At 39.5% G+C, this 19,021-nt stretch overlaps 2 protein-coding genes across 2 annotated transcripts; one reads left to right on the forward strand and one right to left on the reverse strand.

The window, feature by feature from the left end:
• Nucleotides 1-630: 630 nt before the first annotated feature.
• On the reverse strand, nucleotides 631-5,040 carry mthfs (5,10-methenyltetrahydrofolate synthetase (5-formyltetrahydrofolate cyclo-ligase)). Its single transcript, XM_044029874.1, has 3 exons — nucleotides 4,721-5,040; nucleotides 2,947-3,211; nucleotides 631-1,087 (listed from the first exon to the last, which is right to left on the reverse strand). The coding sequence occupies exons 1-3, from the start codon at nucleotides 4,829-4,831 to the stop codon at nucleotides 861-863; spliced, it is 603 nt and encodes a 200-aa protein (XP_043885809.1). The 5' UTR covers nucleotides 4,832-5,040; the 3' UTR covers nucleotides 631-860.
• A 507-nt stretch (nucleotides 5,041-5,547) lies between these two features.
• fah (fumarylacetoacetate hydrolase (fumarylacetoacetase)) lies at nucleotides 5,548-17,596 on the forward strand. The gene is made up of 14 exons (XM_044029872.1): nucleotides 5,548-6,015; nucleotides 6,826-6,936; nucleotides 7,317-7,438; nucleotides 8,618-8,667; nucleotides 9,501-9,591; nucleotides 10,809-10,906; nucleotides 10,985-11,037; nucleotides 11,154-11,253; nucleotides 14,102-14,232; nucleotides 15,113-15,188; nucleotides 16,318-16,364; nucleotides 16,447-16,548; nucleotides 17,092-17,209; nucleotides 17,433-17,596. The coding sequence occupies exons 1-14, from the start codon at nucleotides 5,935-5,937 to the stop codon at nucleotides 17,507-17,509; spliced, it is 1,257 nt and encodes a 418-aa protein (XP_043885807.1). The 5' UTR covers nucleotides 5,548-5,934; the 3' UTR covers nucleotides 17,510-17,596.
• Nucleotides 17,597-19,021: the final 1,425 nt, after the last annotated feature.

The raw sequence follows: 19,021 nt of genomic DNA on the forward strand, positions 1-19,021 counted from the left end.
GCTATTTCTGTGGATGGTTGCAGTCGTCGTCCTGGGCCTTGGCACGAGCCGTTATTCCACAACGTTGGTCACGGTCAGTCAGAGTTGCACGGTGACAAAGAGAGAGTACGATCGTCTGACAGGTTTCCTGATTTGACACGACTCGTGTTTGAGAATTCGGACATTTTTATTTTTTTTCAAAGATTCAAGCTGTTTTTCCTGAGTCTTTTCCTGAGTCTTTCTGATCGATGCACACACACATCAGAGATAATAGATTATTTTGTCCAGTGACACAACTTTAACTTTTTTTTTTAGACGCCAAAGACAATTTAGTTTGCATTGTCACCTCAAAACAACACAACGCCACCTACAGCTGTGTGGTGGAGTTGCACTGGAGACACTGGAGTGTCATCTTATTCAGTAAAAGTACATGAATGGAACTATTTTGGACGACTAATGTGATAATTATGAGTTAATTTTGAACAAGAGTAACAACCTGAACTGGAGAAGCAAGAAAGATGAGACTGAGGAAATGAGAGGATGACTGAGGAGATGAGAGGATGAGAATAAGATGAGACTGAGATGAGAAACCGAGTGAATGTAAGCTGCCATTAAACCCAATTAAAGCCCACAGAAAAAGAAGACACTCTCTTCTCATCCTGGACAAACTTTATGTTCCATATCTTGTGCGACACACACAGGCGCAGCATTATTTTATAACACTCACATTTGTTCTGGTCTGACAAGCGGCAGCTCAGTGTTGCCTCGTGCACCTTTAATGATGTCTGTATTTAGGTCAATGTAAAGTGTCTCGTTAGTTCCAGTCGGGCTGTTCTTGTTGTAAGGAATGGAAAAGTCTGCAGTGCTGTTCAGTGGGAGTTTCACTCGTCACCCTCGTACAGGATTTCATCAATGAGCACATCGTTGTCATCCACAGGGATTTCCTGACACAGCTGCTCTTTGAAGGCCAGAGCAATGGTGTAGGGTTTTCCTTTCGGGCTTTTGACGCAGCGCTCCAAATAGGTGTCATAGTAGCCCCTCCCCCGTCCCAGGCGATTCCCCGATTTGTCAAAACCCAGGCCTGGCATCAGGATCAGGTCCAGACCTCCTGGATAATGAGAGTAGATGGATCAGTGGCACAGGTCTGGAAAAAGATGAATCTGTACCAGTAACCAGCCAACCAACTTAAGTCTTTTTTCTAATAAGGAACTCAGAGGTGAAGTTGTAGAAAATTCTCTGAGAACTTCTCAGGAGTCAGAAAAAACAAGCAGTGGGCTTCAAAGAAACTCGGCGCAGCTCAGACTCTGGTTCGGGTCGGGTACAAAAACAGAAACCCTGCCGGGGATTTGTTCTCCCTGGTAAATGAGCTGCTCTGAACCGCTCACATTCTCTGTGGTGCATGAAGCTCTGTCACTCAGAGTTCACGTTACGTAAAGTATTATATGGAAGGAAACACATCATCACACATTATTGTATTGTTGTATTTACGCTTGTATTTACGCTTCTGACCAGTACTTATATGAAGAGAATATGAAGAATAATCTTTCACTGCAGCAGCTCAAACATGATGAGTTAAAAACATCCACTGCTGCCTCGTGTAGTGAGTCTGTGTCACTGAGGTGACCCTGAATGAAGGCTTTAAAAGCATCACATTTGAACTCGCTGATGGAGGCAGCAGTGGATCAGCAGCTCCTCCGTGCTGTGATGTAAAATCAATCATTTTCTCTGCGGACTTGTGAGCAGAGGAGCGAGTGGTTCACGGCGTGACTCAGCCCAAGCAAATCTGAATACGTCAGGTCAAAGGTGAGACGTTCAGTCGCCCGTTCATACCATAAAGTCAACACCAGATGAACATCAGAGTCACATGTCCATACTGGATGAGTAACCATGAGTTCTTCTCTCAGAGGACGAGGGAAAACGTTGAGCGTGAAACAACAGCTCCATCTGCTGGTAAAACGCTATCATTTGGTTCTTTCTCCACAAAAATTGGAAAATGTGGCTTATTTTTTTGACCTTTTAAAGTCGTGTTAAACAGTCAAACAGGATTTTGAGAGCTGTTACGACAGAACTTGCACCCAAATTTTAAGACTGAAGGGTTTAATTGACAATGTAAGATTTTTTTGGAGTAAGTGTAAGTGAGCAATATAAAAAAATAGAGGTACAAGAATAAATATAGTTATAGAATCTGCACAAATACAGTTAAATTGCCCATTTGTCCGTTACACTACACATGTTCTGAGGTAAAGTTTTTGTCGATCTCAAACCTCACGTCTCCGGTGAATAAAACTGATCGGAATCTAAAAGGAAACCATTATAGATTTGCACTTTTCACATCAGAGGTGTTTTTTTCATGCCGAAAATAAAGCTGAAAGGTTTTCCTTTGCAAATCGGAAGATGCAAGGACAACATAGTCAAAGTAAAAGACTAAATGTTTGGTGGAGATTTGGGTTTTCAAGAAATGTCTTCACACACACACACACATACACTGTAGTACATATGCCAGGCCTGTGTGTGGCGCTGTGAAATGGAGCGTGCCAGTTGAAAAGGTATGATTTGGGGATTTTTTAAAGAGAGAAAATAGTTGTCCACACAATAATAAAAAAATTTACCATTTACTTGCAGGAATAAAAATGCTAATTCATGTGGTAAAACTGCTAATATTCACATCAAATTTGTATAGTGGTAGCTTTTCTACAAATTATAATAATAATTATAATTTTTTTTACAATTTAGAAGGAATAGGTACGTATATACCCTTATATAAAGTTAACAAATGTATGATTTAATTCACTTTGCACTTCACAGGAGTGAAGCTGGCATTTTAGAGCAATATTTGTCCTGGTGTATCGATTATCGTATTGCACGAGGAAGGACGATGATATATCACCAAAGTGATATTTTGACCCACCCCTACTACAGGTACAGAAATGTTCTTGTAGTTGTTCCTGTGTGTGCGTGTGTGTGTACCTGCAGCCAGCGCCTCCTCTCTGCTCTCGTCATCGTCTGCAGGCTGTCGGATGTTCCAGGACGTCAGAGGCAGCGTCTCCATGTCCTGCAGACCGCCGAGCTTCAGCATGTCCATGTGACTGTTGCTGCGCTCGTACCTGGGGATGAAGCAGCTTTTGCCCAGTTTAAACGCGTCCTTGATGATCTCCTCAGTGCGCACTTCATCGCTCATGCTGAGAAAGAGCGCGATCCGCTTACTGGACACGTACTTGGGATGTTGGAACAGCTGCGAGGGGATGCAGAGAAAAGAGAAAGTTAGACACTTGTGTCGTCACACTGAGTCAAAGTTAAATAAATGGCATTTTTCTTATCTATCTTGATTCACAGGTTTAAATGAGGCAGCAGTAGACCAGCAGACTGATTGAATGAAAGACTAAACACTGGCTAAGCCCATAACTTAAAAAATTGATAAAAAACAAAGCCAAGAAGTCTCAAGAGCGGAGGAAGGAAGGAATCAGAATAATAACATTTTAACTGACTAGGGAAGTAACTTAAAGAAGCATGGAAACTTCGTTATTGTCAGTATTTATGCACTTATCAATTTATTATTTAATATCAATGGGAAAGTACAGAGATTATAAGTGTTTATAGAAAAGGATGTCAGATGATGATCTTAAATGTCTTGAAAGACATTGTACATTGAGCTGGGTGTAGATTTTAATATGTAAGCTTTTGTTAAGTGGCTAAAATCTATTTTGTGTTGGTTTACTAGTGAACTCCTGCTAATTTTCTCTTTGAATTGCACATTAAAACACAAAATAATGAATTACTTACGATGGTATATATCAATTTAAGGATTAATAAACCAATTTATAAGTAATTAAGTGTATTCTCAACTGTACAATCATTTACTAAAGGCATTATCAATATTTCATGGACTCTTGTTTTCATAAATAAACAATGAAGTGTTCTTCAGGGAGACAAAAAAGACAGTTTGATGTGGGGGGCCCAAAAGCCCTTTGAAACGCTCCTGGTCTGACTATAATCAAAGTGAGTAATATTAATTACTTATTATTATTATTACTATTATTAATATTAATAATGTTATTGTTCCTGACAATAATACCAGGGCAGCAACTAACAATTATTTTCACATTTCTGCCATAAAGAATAAAATAAAATAATATGCCCACATTTGTGAAGCTAAAAATCTTAAGATGTTTTCATTTTATACAAAAAAAATCGATGAATCGGTCATCGATATGACGACAGAATGACGTCACATCATAGCCTGTCACGTATCTCCGATTCAAGAGCGTCCACACCAACGAAGCCAGACCCCATTCAAAAATATCACAATTTAAAAGTTAATTTGATGATTTTGTTACACAATTCGGCCAGGCGACTTGTCTTCAAGTTTCTTAAAGAGTATCTGGACATGTTTATAACTTCGGCCTGGTTTATAAAGACCAGAGTCACTTTACTTTTACACTAATATAGCCATTTTCAACGCTGACTTACACCGCGTTTGTCTCCACAATGCTAGTTGTCAGAGGGGATAAAACCTCTTATTTCCCTTCATGTTACACCGCTTTCTAACATTTATTTCAACAGTGAGTGTGAAAACATTTTATTGAAGTTCTGTGGGGACGTGTCACTGAGGGGGGGTCTGTGGTTTGCGGTGTCACGTGTTCAACTAACGCTAGCAAAGCTAACAGCTGTATCCGCGCCGTATTGTTTTGAAATGGAGAAAGTTCCAGACAGTCGCCGTCGCCCTCCTCTTGTTTTTTCTTACCTTGTGTGAAACAATCAGAGACTGACGTAGTTTCTCCTCGTCACTCAGCGCCGCCACACGCCGCTTTATCTCTTTCCTCAGCGCTTGTTTAGCAGCTCGCAGGGCCGCCATTTTGGCTCTGCTGCCTGTGTGTGGAGCTGACTGGAGTCAAACTACAACCGCTTTATCAAACACGGAGCAAGTGAGTTCTGAGGACGTGTTTGATGTAAGAAACGATTTCAACATCGCGATCTCTGCTTCATGCAACTTTGGACTAGTTAATGAGTAACCACCAGTGTCATTATCAGGCGAACTTTATTTGTATACGGTCTGTGTCTTCTGCTCCCGATGTGTTCAGCGTTTGGCTATGAGCGTACAAGCACATTACCGCCACCTACCGGATTGGAGTGTGATCACAGGATTAGCAGAGACGTTTACATTTGTTTTTACCTGCTTAACTAAGTATTGTCCAGATTCAGAGGTTTATTTAGTCACATTTCACTAGACTGACTGGTTTAACTGTTGAATTACAGCACACACACATTTATTTATTCTTATTAAGTGTATTTTTATTGTATATTTCTTTCAATTTTGCAATTGCAATTTCCAAACATTTTTAACAACACCATTTCTAGCGTTGCAATATGTCTACGATTTAAAAATCAAACAGTACCGTGTGCGTCCGATTTATTGTGAAACGGCTATAATAACAGTGGTAATAACTTAGTTTAAATCTTGTTAATGGTTGTTTCTGTTGAAGGAAAGCCTGGAAAAAAGTTTGGATACAGCCCCAAATTATTATTGTTGTTATTATTATTATTATTATTATTATTATGAAAAGAAAAAGATGAATGAATGCCCTCTGACCACAGAAATTTGAACTTCCAACTACAAATGGAACAAAAAATTAATACACACAGCAAGTAAAAACAAAACACTTAGGTCATAGGTCATATAGGACCAGAGAAAGGTCCAGGGTCATGCCTCCGTCTGATGAGATTGGTCCGTACCTTCACTACATTTCTGCTTAGTCATTTCCCCGCCTGGATCACATTGTTGGATTAGGGTGGATACTAAAGGGCAGCGTGTGATTGGCCGTGCAGTGGGAGGCGGTTCTGTCAAAAGTTAAACATCTGGAAGTTGTTACTGCTGATGCTTGTGTTGGTGCTGGTTCACTCAGTAACTCAGTAACTGAGGTTTGGGAGAGAAAAACCAAAACTGAGAAAAAGAAGAAGATGTCCTTCATCAAAGTGGACGCAGCTTCTGACTTCTCCTTCCACAACCTGCCCTATGGGATCTTCTCCACCGCTGATAACGTGAGTGCACTTTGATTTTCTTTGACATCAGTGGAGACACTACCGAGGACGTGGTCATGACTTTTCGACAATAAAGCCACTCAGTATTCACAGAATTAAATGAGTTTAAGATTATTCAAGAACATAAAATACTAAAATCACTGGAAATTGCTCAGATTACAGTGATAGTGATAGTTTAGGGTTTTATTTTTGAAGTTCTGACACGTGTTCCCCACCAAAGCTGCTGCGTAGGGCCCCTGAGGTCACAAAGAGGCCCCTGAAACACTTGACAAAGATGCAGTATTATGTCAACAGCTTGAATCCATCAATCCATGCTGGCCGCTGTCCTCATACGGTGTGTGAATTATTAAGATCAGAATAAATTCGGCTTGTGAGTCGGCTCTGGCTGCCAGTCCGGTCACCGGGACAAACACATTTAAGTCCATGTTACGTTAGAGGACACGTCTGCTGCGAGACACTGTTTTCCTCTCCCACACTAAACCCCATAGAGAAAATCAGCAATTCTATCTCACAGCGACACAGGAGCTGCCGGTCTGCTGCTGCCTCATTCTGTAGGTTTGTGTCACTGAGTTGAATCTGAACAAAGGATTTAAAACTCCGAAAGTCATAAAATAACATGTTTGGACTTAGTGACGGAGGCAGCAGGGGATCAACAACCCCTGTGCACCACCACGGTACTTTGGTGTGGGAGAGTGAGCGGCTGAGAACTAGGTAAAAGTTAAGGTTAGGAATTGTGTTATGATGGTAAAGGTTTGGACTAGGGAATGAATTTTATGTGTGTGTGTGTGTGTGTTTGTGTTCTCTCCCCAGCCCCAACGCCGTATTGGGGTTGCCATTGGCGACCAGATTCTGGTTCTCAGTGTGATAAAGACTTTGTTTCAAGGACCCGTCCTTTCCAAACATCAGGATGTCTTTGAGCAGGTAAGTTTTCTATAAACAGATCAGATTACACTTAGCTTAACCCTTACACACCTGGACACGTTACTTTGTTTTTGGCTTTTCATTTCTAGAATATTTGATCCTGTTTTCATGCATATTGTTGCAAATATTTATGCCAGGTTTATGCATTTTTGAATCTTTGTTTATTTTTTTAGTCCACTGCAAACAACAATACTCACACGAACACACCTGCCCACCAAAATGTGCTCATTGAAACCCATTCAGATCACTATGTTTGTTAAAAACATGGCAATTTAAGGCTTAAAAACTTTAAAATTGTTTGATATGTATGATGACTGATGTTGGTTTAAACATGTTGACATGTGTGTTGTTTTCTTCTTGTGTCTCTTTATCATAACAAGTCCACACTGAACGCTTTCATGGCTCTGGGTCATGAAGCATGGACGGAGGCGAGGAGGACGATTCAGCTGCTGCTGTCGGAGAAGGAGAGCACGCTGAGAGACGACGTCGGCCTCAGGAGCAGGTCAGTCCACTGATACTCTGCTGCTGTTTGCTCTTCATCTGTGGGCAGAAATATCATCATGTATAATGTAAATATCATCATATATAATCATTTAAATATCATCATATATAATAATGTAAACATCATCATATATAATAATGTAAATATAATAATATAAATATCATTATATATAATGATGTAAATATCATCATATATAATCATTTAAATATCATCATATATAATAATGTAAATATCATCATATAATAATGTAAATATCATCATATATAATAATGTAAATATCATCATATAATGTAAATATCATATAATCATTTAAAATCATCATATATAATCATTTAAATATCATCATATATAATCATTTAAATATCATCATATAATAATATAAATATCATCATATATAATCATTTAAATATAATAATATAAATATCATTATATATAATAATATAAATATCATCATATATAATCATTTAAATATAATAATATAAATATCATCATATATAATCATTTAAATATCATCATATATAATCATTTAAATATCATCATATATAATCATTTAAATATCATCATATAATAATATAAATATCATCATATATAATCATTTAAATATAATAATATAAATATCATTATTATATATAATAATATAAATATCATCATATATAATCATTTAAATATAATAATATAAATATCATCATATATAATAATGTAAATATCATCATATATAATCATTTAAATATCATAATATAATAATGTAAATATCATCATATATAATCATTTAAATATCATAATATAATAATATAAATATCATCATACATAATAATGTAAATATTATCATATATAATCATTTAAATATAATAATATAAATATCATTATATATAATAATGTAAATACCATCATATATAATAATATAAATATCATCATATATAATAATATAAATATTTATGTAAAATACCTTTTCCTCTGGTGTCTGATTGTAGTTTTCATGTACGTGTTTTTTTTACGAGCCTCCTCTGAAGCTCACGCAGTAAATACTTCGGACATAAAGTCAGTCCAAGTGTCCTCATGTCCTCGTGTCCTCGTTCTGCAGAGCGGAAACTCCGCCTCCCGTCTCACACCTCCTGTGTTTCTTTAGTGACGACCTTGAGTCATTTTTATTATTTATTTTGTCTTTTCGTCCTTGTGCAGAGCGTTTGTCCATCAGAGCGCAGTGACCATGCACCTGCCTGCAGACATCGGTCAGTTGTCCTGTTCGTGTCTATATATGTGTGTGTGTGTGTGTGCGTGTGTGTGTGTGATCATTGTGGTTTCAAAGTTATTAATCAGCAGTAACTGGACTTGTTTTTCTCATTCAAGAGAAAAAGTGTCTTTTCAGACATTTCAGAAATATAGAATATTCATGGGAAACTATCATAGAATATACTTTTAAATACTTAAATAAAGATGTGCATCCAGCAGCTCTGAAACTATATAAAAAAAACTGAAATATTTACATATTTGTGTCACAGGCTGTGGACAGTGAATAGAACAGTTAAGAACAAGCTACTTTATATAAAACATTGTGTTAATGTACAGTATAGAGTAATAATCACAGCCAAGTCTGATTTGTTTCTTGTTTCTAATTGATTATGTTATTCGTTCTTGTGCTTTTAAAAGTAAAGTTTGTATAAGTGCTGTTTGTATACATATATATGTACTATATGAATGCATACGATATATATGATGTATGTCAATATATCAAAACAGACAACAACAACGATAATGATAACAATAATAATAATAATAATAATAACAATAATGAAAGAAAAATGGAAATAACCAAACAAACAGTAGAGAAAAGGGGAAAATACTTGAAACTATGTTTGTCTACATCAAAACTGGGTCCCAGCACTTTATAAAAATATATTTAAATTTCTCCAACTGAATATAAACTGCATTCATGAATGTAAATTTGAGTTGAATGAATGAATGAATGAATGAAAGGGGCGACACAGTTATATGAGGCACAGGGGGGCGCCATTGAACCACCCTTCCAGCCTGTGCTGATTCTCTCTTCTGTTCTTCTTCACAGGCGATTACACTGACTTCTACTCATCCAGAGATCACGCCACCAACGTCGGCACCATGTTCCGCGGGAAGGAGAACGCGCTGATGCCAAACTGGTGCGAGCTGGTGACATCTGACCTCTTCATCTTCATTATTATTATTATTATTATTATTATTATGGGACATTACTGGGTTTCTGTAATTGATGAGGAGCCTCGTAGAAGCCTCAGAGTGATTATAGAAGCCTCAGCGTGATCGCAGAAGCCTCAGAGTGATCGTAGAAGACTCGGTGTGATCGCAGACACCTTGGAGTGATCGTAGAAGCCTCAGAGTGATCGTAGAAACCTCGGAGTAATAGTAGAAGCTTTAGAGTGATCGTAGAATCCTCAGAGTGATCGTAGAATCCTCAGAGTGATCGTAGAAGCCTCGGAGTGATCGTAGAAGCTTTAGAGTGATCGTAGACACCTCGGAGTGATCGTAGAAGCCTCAGAGTGATCGTAGAAGCTTTAGAGTGATCGTAGACACCTCGGAGTGATCGTAGAAGCCTCGGAGTGATCGTAGAAGCCTCAGAGTGATCGTAGAAGCTTTAGAGTGATCGTAGAATCCTCAGAGTGATCGTAGAAGCCTCAGAGTGATCGTAGAAGACTCAGCGTGATCGTAGAAGCCTCGCAGCAGCACAGACACATCAAATTTTTCCAAGCAGCCTCGTGGGAGGAATGTTGAGATCACAACTCTGTGGTTGAGCAGGTGATTGACGCGCTGACCGTCCATCGCTGTCAGACTCGTGTCAGATTCCAAGGAGACGAGAGAGATAGCAAATGTTTCTGTATCTGTGCGTGAGTGACACATAGAGAAAACTGTGCACAACAACCACACCAAAGTCCATAGAGAACTAGAGCTGCTGGTCCACTGCTGCCTCGTGTGGTGTGTTTGTGTCACTGAAGTTAATCTTAAAGTATTTCCATAACTGAAGTCACAAAATAACACATTTAAACTCATGTATGGAGGCAGCGGTGGATCAACGACCCCTGTGTACTGTGCTGTTAAAATCGATGATTTTCTCAATGGACTTTGGTGCTGTGAGTCAGCACTTGACAAACTGGACACACACTTCTATTTGTAGTTGGATAAAGACTGTCTCATGGTGTACATGTGTTGTTTTCTTTGAGGCTGACCACCTGAACTAACCCTTTAACAAAACATTGACCTAATAAAATCTACACTAGCTTGAGTCTTTGATATTTTACGATTATCTTGCCCTGGTTCTGTGAGATGTGAACAATTAAACAGAAGCTTCAAAGTTCTAAGAACCTTTGGCTGTTGTGTTTCACAGGCTCAGACTTCCCGTGGGATACCACGGCAGAGCTTCGTCCGTGGTGGTTTCGGGGACTCCACTTCGCCGCCCTTCAGGCCAGATGAGACCTGACCAGAGTAAGATGCCCTAGATAAACCGTACTGCACAAACACTGAGTGGGAAAATGAATGTTTTTCCTTTTTCTCCTCTGTTAGCGAAGCCTCCCGTGTTTGGTCCGTCTAAGCAGCTGGACATTGAGCTGGAGATGGTGATGCCGGTCTTCATTTAACAGAATTAAAACAGCATTTCATTGTGTGTTATCATGCTCTGTGGCACATTATCATGCTGAGTCGTTTTAAAGATAGTTCTCTTCCCACGTCGTAGGCCTTCTTTGTTGGAGGAGGGAATCCGCTCGGGGAGCCCATTCCGATCCAGAAAGCCCACGAACATATATTCGGCATGGTGCTGATGAACGACTGGAGCGGTAAGAGCCTCTGGGCCCCGTTTAACAATCTATAAATGTGCGGCGCAAGCTCACGTACGACTCCACTGCGCGTGATCGAGGGGTAAAGTGAGGCACCAGACACACGGGGGGGTTGTTTCTCATGTCTGAATTATTTGTCGGTGTGTTGTAGATGCAACATCGGTGAAGCCAATCAGAGTTTGGCTTTGTTGTTCCATCACAAACACAGGTGAATGATTCTCTGCTGAGGAGAGAGGTCATGGGTCAGGCTAATAATAATCCTGTTTCAGTAGGTTAGGAGTCATGCAGATTGAGATTATGCTGCCGCACGTTTGTGCACTTTGATTTGATAAGACGGAACTATTTATCACAATAATTCATATTCATCATGTCATTGAAATGTTGGTTCTAATTGACGTCGACGAGTACAAGCGCGGCGGCACGCTGTCGTTTCCAAGTGCAGCCAGAAGCACATGACATGGATACCAGAGAAAATGACATTCAGAGAGCAACACGTCGTCTCCAGAGGTTCTCGGCTCGATCAATAAAACATTCCCACTCATGTCGGCATGACGACGACCGACTGTCTCTCCTGCTTCACCTAGAAACCACTCCCGTCACCGTAAACCTGCAGTGACGGCATCCACGTGCATAATGCAGAACTAAATTAAGGAACAAATGTGCTTTTAAGTGAAACGTCACTGCTCACTAGTGATTCATCATCAACTGCATCACAGTTCACTGCAGTCACTTAACACTCCAGAGGAACCTTACAATTTTATTTACATACATATATATATGTGTATATATATATATATATATGTATATATATATATATATATGTATATACATAAATATATATATACATAAATATATATATATATAGGTATATATATGTGTATATATGTATATATACATACATATATATGTATATATATATATGTATATATATATATATATATATATATGTATACACATATAATGAAAATCGACACCAGCGCAAGTGTTTGCCACCTCATCTCGCCGTTAGACGGTCTTTTCTGGCAGGAAATTGACGTTTTTGTCTCTTGACAAACATCTCTCCCCTCTCTCTCTCTCTGCACCAAATCCCATTGAAAAACTCTGCGTTTTTACATCACAGCACACAGGAGTCGTTGATCCACTGCCGCCTCCATCACGCAGTCCAAATGTGTTTATTTATTGACTTTGGTGTTTGAAATTCTCAGTGCGGCGTTACCTCAGTGACACAAACTAATCAAACGAGGCAGCAGTCGACCGTCAGCGTCTGTTTCCCTGTGAGCTAAACAAAATGCTGATTTTCTCTATGGACGTTGGTGCAGGAGAGTGAGCGAGTTTTTCCTGTTGGAAAAACGCTGTCTGACAATAAGATAAAAGCCACAAACATTATTATTTTGGTACTTTATTGCAGATATTAACGTTACAAAGGATACGTTTCATCATAATTTCATTCGTCGTGTGTGTCTTATTTATACTATACAGAAACACAACATTTTACTGCCAAATAAACATTGTGAATATATTACTAACAAAATAAGATGTAAACAATCAACTTCTTCAAACAAAAACACAAGAAACAAAATCAAAAACAGGGAGGTGAGGGTGGCAGAGTTATAATTATCCCTCGAGTTGATTATTCTTGTGAGAATTAGTTTCCACACGATGCTTCATTGTCCCTCCATGACCCATTTACTCCAGTTTTTGTTTCTAAACTGATAAGTAATTCTTTCCCTTTCTTTAATCTCATTAACTGCTCATTTCCTAACGCTAATGGACGGTGGATTAACATCCAGCCATCTTTTTTTTTTTTCCCTGGAATTTGTTTAAATGCAGTTACTGGTGTTCCATTAAAAGGCTTTTCTTTGGAAAAGTAAATCTCCTCTGAGGATAGTTTATTAGTCAAGTATCTGTACCTCATCATAACGTACAACCGCACTTATCCGGGAGTTTTTGCAGCACTGGAGCAAAAGGGGAACACCTGATATTTATAGCAGAGCAAAGAAATCCATGGCCGGCTATTGTTAAATAAATAAAAAAGTCATTCATTTGCTGTGAACTCAGCTTTTCCTGTCGCTCTAATCTGCAGCAGTGTCTGTGTCCTGCCACAGTCTGAGCGGCTGTGAGTTAGGAGGCCATTTGAAGTGCACTGTGAGGGCCATATCAACACAACTCCATTTTTATTTTCTTTTATTAGGCCTTTGGCAGAGAGCACATTAGCCGTGTGTGTGTGTGTGTGTGTGTGTGTGTGTGTGTGTGTGTGTGTGTGTGTGTGTGTGTGTGTATTAAGTGCAGCCGCCATTACTGCTTTATGGCCTGTGAAAGAGAGGAGTGTGAGCGGCTACAGAATTTCCATGAAAGATTGAGTCTGCACTTTCAGCTGCTCGCATAGAGTTTACAGTAAAGTGTTTAATATGAGCTCTGCAGCTCATAAATACAGCTTGGTAATTATTTAAAATGATAACTATACTGTGTGTGTATATATATATATATATATATATATATATATATATATATATATATATATATATATATATATATATATATATATATATATATATATATATACATAAATAAATAAACTATTTATTTTCATGGTTTAGTTGGTTGTGTGTTAATGAACATAACTAGTCTATCTATCTATCTATCCTGTTAACTAACAACATATCTATCTGTCATCTATCTATCCTGTTAACTAACAAAGTATCTATCTATCTATCTGACTAAGTATCAATCTAGCTAGCTAACAAAGTATGTAGCTAGTTACTAGCTAGTTGACTAAGTGTCTGTCTGTCTGTCCGTCTGTCTGTCCGTCCCACTCACTATGTGCTGTAATATGTGTGTTTTTCCTCAGCCAGGGACATCCAGGCGTGGGAGTACGTTCCTCTGGGTCCGTTCCTGGGGAAGAACTTTGGGACGACCATCTCGCCCTGGGTCGTCCCCATGGAGGCGCTGTTACCTTTTGCAGAGGCCAACGTAGTCCAGGTTTGTTGAAGGACGCCAGGTCAAAGAATGACATTCCGTGTTGGCTCGCGAGAGAATATATATGATATGATTTTGTATATTTTTTCTTATATGATTATCTTGTATGTGTCTGTGCAGGTAGCAGCTAAAAGCATGGTGTTTTAAAGAGATATTTAAGTTCTTTTTACATACATACCAACATGTTAACTCTACTGACTTCTCAGCTGACAACTGTGAGCCATTTCATGTTGTTCTGTTTACGTTAAAGCTTTCAAAAAGTGGAATTTTAAAGTCGTTTTCCTGCCATTTTAACGTCAACTTTGTCGGAGCGCTGAGGCCACGCCTTTCGATGTAGAGAAAATCCATGGATAACTTTTTAATCATTAACTCGTCTAGAACATATGGACCGAGTTTGTTCAAGTGCACAGACTAGCCACTTTTGTTTTTCCAAAATGGCCGAATTCTCGGTGGGCGGAGCTAATGGAAGTACATTAGAAATTTGTTTGGAATCACGAGAGCAACGAGTGCACCAAGATTGGTTAAAATCGGAACAACTATTTGCGACTTGGACATGATAGAAAAAAATCAAAAATGTAGTGTTTAACACAATTTTGGCCTCTCTCTCTCTCGTGTCAAAAATTCAAACTCCCAATCTGACGACTTTTGTCTGATCATGACCCGACTTCTGGGGGCGCTGTAGAGTCCTGGGGCTACGAACGGGTTTGTGCCCGATGCCAATACCACATTTTATTCACGTCAACGCCCTCAAAAATGAGTGCGACGTCCCTACAAGATGACCCACAGCTGCCCCCTAGTGTTAGCATTTACCAAGTAGCAGCTGTCTGATGTTTCTCTTTCCTGTGGTTTGTTTGTGTGTTTGTGTTTGTGTGTGTTTGTGCAGGATCCAGAACCGCTGCCCTACCTCCAACACCACGACGCTTACACCTTCAACATCAACCTGTCGGTGTCACTTAAAGGTGGAGTTCACACAAAGTGACGCGGTCACAACATCAGCTGCAGTGTTTACACTGATGAACACACACACACACACACACAAGCACTCACAATGTGAAATGCACAACAAAGTAAAAGCCCTGAGGTGATTCTTGGTAATGAGAAGCCATTACAGTCTGTGTGTGTGTGTGTGTGTGTGTGTGTGTGTGTGTGCGCACGTGTGTGTGTGCGTGTGTGTGAGAAGGAGGCATAAACACACACACACACACACACGCTCTCTGTCACTTCCTCGTCCTTCACTGATCACTTGTACTTTCCATTAACAGCTCACACACACACACAGCTATTATTCCTAAAGATACAGCATTGACTTCCATTCGTTTAGAACAGTTTAACAACGCTTTATCACTAACTTAAACCATAACCAGGTCATGTCTAACCCTAACCCTAAACCATAACTACAATTTATTATTATTAATAATAATAATAATAATAATAATAATAATAATAATAATAATGATAATGATAATAATGAATTTTATTTGTAATGCACTTTATATTGAACAAACAATCTCAAAGTGCTACATACATTAAAAAATAAAAATAAAAATGTAAATCTTAACCAGTTCCTCCAAAATGAGTTTCTGCCTCATTAGGACCAGGTTTTTGGTCTCCATGAGGACTACTGGTTATAATGGTGCCAAACTTAATCAAATGTGGAGTAAATGTAATGTACATCACTTAAAGGGATAGTTCAGGTTTTTAAAGTGGTACGAGCACAAAGTGGGCGCCAGTTTGAGGCACGTTAGCGTAGCTGTAGACCACCTCACGTGTGTGTCTACTGCTGTGTCATTCACTGAAGTGAATGTGAATATAGAATTTAAAAAGCACAGAAGTTATAAAATAACAGTTGAATTTGCCGGTGGAGACAAAAACCCCCGAGTGCAGTGACGTCAAATCTGTTAAGTTTCCCGTGGACTTCAGTGTTGTGTACGTACGACTGTGTGTGTGTGTGTGTGTGACAGTACGTGTGTGTTACAGTACGTGTGTGTGTGTGACAGTACATGTATGTGTGACAGTACATGTGTGTTACAGTACATGTGTGTGTGACAGTACATGTGGCGACTCACTTCTGCTGTTCTGCTCTTCAAGGACAAGACATGGACGCGCCATCGACCATCTGCAAGTCAAACTTTAAGGTAAGGTAATCTGACACGCATCTGAAGTAATCCAGACTACAGAGCACTTTTATTTAAAGGCCAGGATTTGACTGTCTTTCAGTACATGTACTGGACCATGAAGCAGCAGCTCACCCATCACACTGTCAACGGCTGTAACATCAGACCAGGAGACCTGCTGGCTTCTGGAACCATCAGTGGACCAGTGAGTGTCTGCAGGAACCCAACGTTTACTCTGTCAATCATTTCACTTTTCTATTATTGGGTTGTTGCTCTTGCTCTTGTTTGTGTTGTGAATATGATTGTGATACTTTGTTATCTCAAACATTCAGTGATGGTGACTCACTCACGATTTGCGTCCTACGTAAATGAGCGGACTCGTCCGAGCGCGTTTGTCGTACCGACAAAAACACGCCAATTTGTGCTAGACACATCAAAGTTGTCGTAAGGTTTTGTGGCCACGGCAACACCTCTGCGTTTTTCGCCACGAAACAGGAAGTGCCCTATGACTTCGGCATACCTTGAGTTCCACCGAATTTCCCGAAACTTGGTGGGAAGATGTTATAGACCAAGACAAACAAAAAAGTCAATGGTAACCATGGCCTTGACTCAACAGGAAGCCGGCCATTTGGAATTTTGGTACATAAATAAGCAAAAGTGAGGTCAGGTGACTGCTGCACTCCCAGCCGTTTTTAGATATTTAAAAGACTGTGTTGATCTTTTTGTTGTGTCTTCTCAAACCCACCAGGATCCAGAGAGCTTTGGATCCATGCTGGAACTGTCGTGGAGAGGATCCAAGAGCATCGATCTGGGAGGAGGAGAGAGCAGAACCTTCCTGAAGGACGGAGATGAAGTCACCATCGCAGGTGAGCGTGGACTGAACGCACGCGGAGTGTTGAGTGTTCTATAATAAAAGGATATTAAACATTTATTCAGTTTGGAGTTGTCTGTTGGTTTTCTGTTTCCTGTACTTCCTGTTTTCCCTGTCTATGAAGCAAACAAGCAACGCGTCATCGTTTCCAGTCGCACAGACAAAACGGAGGCGGAGTAATAACATAATAACGTGTGCTGTGTTTTTCCTCTGTGCAGGTTACTGTCAGGGAGACGGATACAGAGTGGGCTTTGGATCCTGTGTGGGAACCGTCCTACCAGCCTTACAACGCTGAGACCTCACAGTGTTACTGCTGCACCAAGATCTGTGTTACTGATGTTTTACGTGTTGATTTATGATAAAAAATCTTCATCATTTTTAATTTTGCGTCTTCTTTTTTTTTCCCCTTTTAATTGTCCAGTCGTCTTCAGTGCAGGATTTTACATGAGTCCACAGACTATTGGCACTTTTCCACGATACAGTTCCAGCACGACTCTAATTGTTCAGTGAAAATGCACCAGGTGAGGCAGAAAGTACTGCACTGCACTGATAGGGGGCAGCGCTGAGCCCCGCACGTCGCTGCATGCTCTTCTTCTGCAGTGACGTGCACCTGTCAGTGACCGATATTAGGCGCACAGACTTACACTATACATACATATAAAGTGAAGATCGTACACGATTTTCAATTTTGATTTAAAAAAGCGTGCGATCAACCAAAAAAAACATTTAAATTAAAATAAAAATCGAATTTGACCTTATATTAATAATAAATATTCATAGTTGAACAGTATGGAATTGAGTAAAGCACAATTGAAAGCTTTTAAAACAACTAAAAGTTTCAAATAAGGTCAAAATTGAAATACAAGCTTCTATTCTATAACCTTCAGTATATTGGTTTTATTGTTAAAATGACTCAGGTTTGCTATGAGAGTCCAAATGTGAAACAAAAAAACTGCTGAGTCATGTTGAGGTAGTACAGAGCAGTGCAGCAATGTGCAGTTTTACTAAAGTCATCAGCTCTTCAAATGTGACTGATAATACTGCAGTGAGACTGTGTGTGTGTGTGTGTGTGTGTGTGTGGGGGGTAGCTGAGTCTCATTGGTCAGAGAATGTGTGATTTGTATATACTTTCTATAAAAGTACAAAGACAGAGAACGTGTGATTTGTATATACTTTCTATAAAAGTACAAAGACAGAGAACGTGCATCAGCTGAAAACACTGGCGGAGAAAAAAGTCAATAAACTCTCGGGTTTGTTCGATAGTTTTGTTGTTGTTGATGTGTGGTCGCTGTCGTCGACGCTGACTCGTGAAGACGGACCAAAACCTGGTCCTAATGAGGCAGAACCTCTGGTTAAGTTCAGCTTGGGTTTAGACGTTAATTTAGGGTTAGAATTGGGTTTCAGTTAAGGCTGGGTTAAGGGTTAGGGTTAGGCACTTAGTTGTGACGGTAGTGTCCTCACTAAGATATAAAAACAAGTACGTGTGTGTGTGTGTGTTTGCGTGTTCTAGCAGCTGCAGCCTGTGAAGGCTGACGAGAGCAGAGATTAAGTAAGAAGAAGGTGAACTGCTGAATGTCAAGAGTTGAGGAATCCTTCGTGGACCGACCTGCTGACTGTGAGTTTCACACATCATTATTATTATTATCTCACACACTCACACACTCACAGGACTCTGCATTAACTCTAACCCTTAACCAGAACCGCAATTCAAATCTTAGTCCTAAACCTAACCAGCTCTTCAGAAATGATGGTGCTGCCTCATGAGGACCAGGTTTTGGTCTCCTGGTCCTGACGAGGTCAGTGTTTA

Source organism: Solea senegalensis, linkage group LG7 (assembly GCF_019176455.1).
Source record: "Solea senegalensis isolate Sse05_10M linkage group LG7, IFAPA_SoseM_1, whole genome shotgun sequence".
Taxonomy (NCBI): domain Eukaryota; kingdom Metazoa; phylum Chordata; class Actinopteri; order Pleuronectiformes; family Soleidae; genus Solea; species Solea senegalensis.

Excerpts from the sequence above, each read along its gene's own strand:
- mthfs (XM_044029874.1), bottom strand. The coding sequence starts at position 4,831 with ATGGCGGCCCTGCGAGCTGCTAAACAAGCGCTGAGGAAAGAGATAAAG. Across the intron at positions 3,212-4,720 it reads CTCTGATTGTTTCACACAAG|CTGTTCCAACATCCCAAGTA; the intron begins GTAAGAAAAAAC and ends ATCCCCTCGCAG. Across the intron at positions 1,088-2,946 it reads AGAGGAGGCGCTGGCTGCAG|GAGGTCTGGACCTGATCCTG; the intron begins GTACACACACAC and ends CTCATTATCCAG.
- fah (XM_044029872.1), top strand. The coding sequence starts at position 5,935 with ATGTCCTTCATCAAAGTGGACGCAGCTTCTGACTTCTCCTTCCACAAC. Across the intron at positions 11,254-14,101 it reads GCTGATGAACGACTGGAGCG|CCAGGGACATCCAGGCGTGG; the intron begins GTAAGAGCCTCT and ends GTTTTTCCTCAG. Across the intron at positions 14,233-15,112 it reads CAGAGGCCAACGTAGTCCAG|GATCCAGAACCGCTGCCCTA; the intron begins GTTTGTTGAAGG and ends GTGTTTGTGCAG.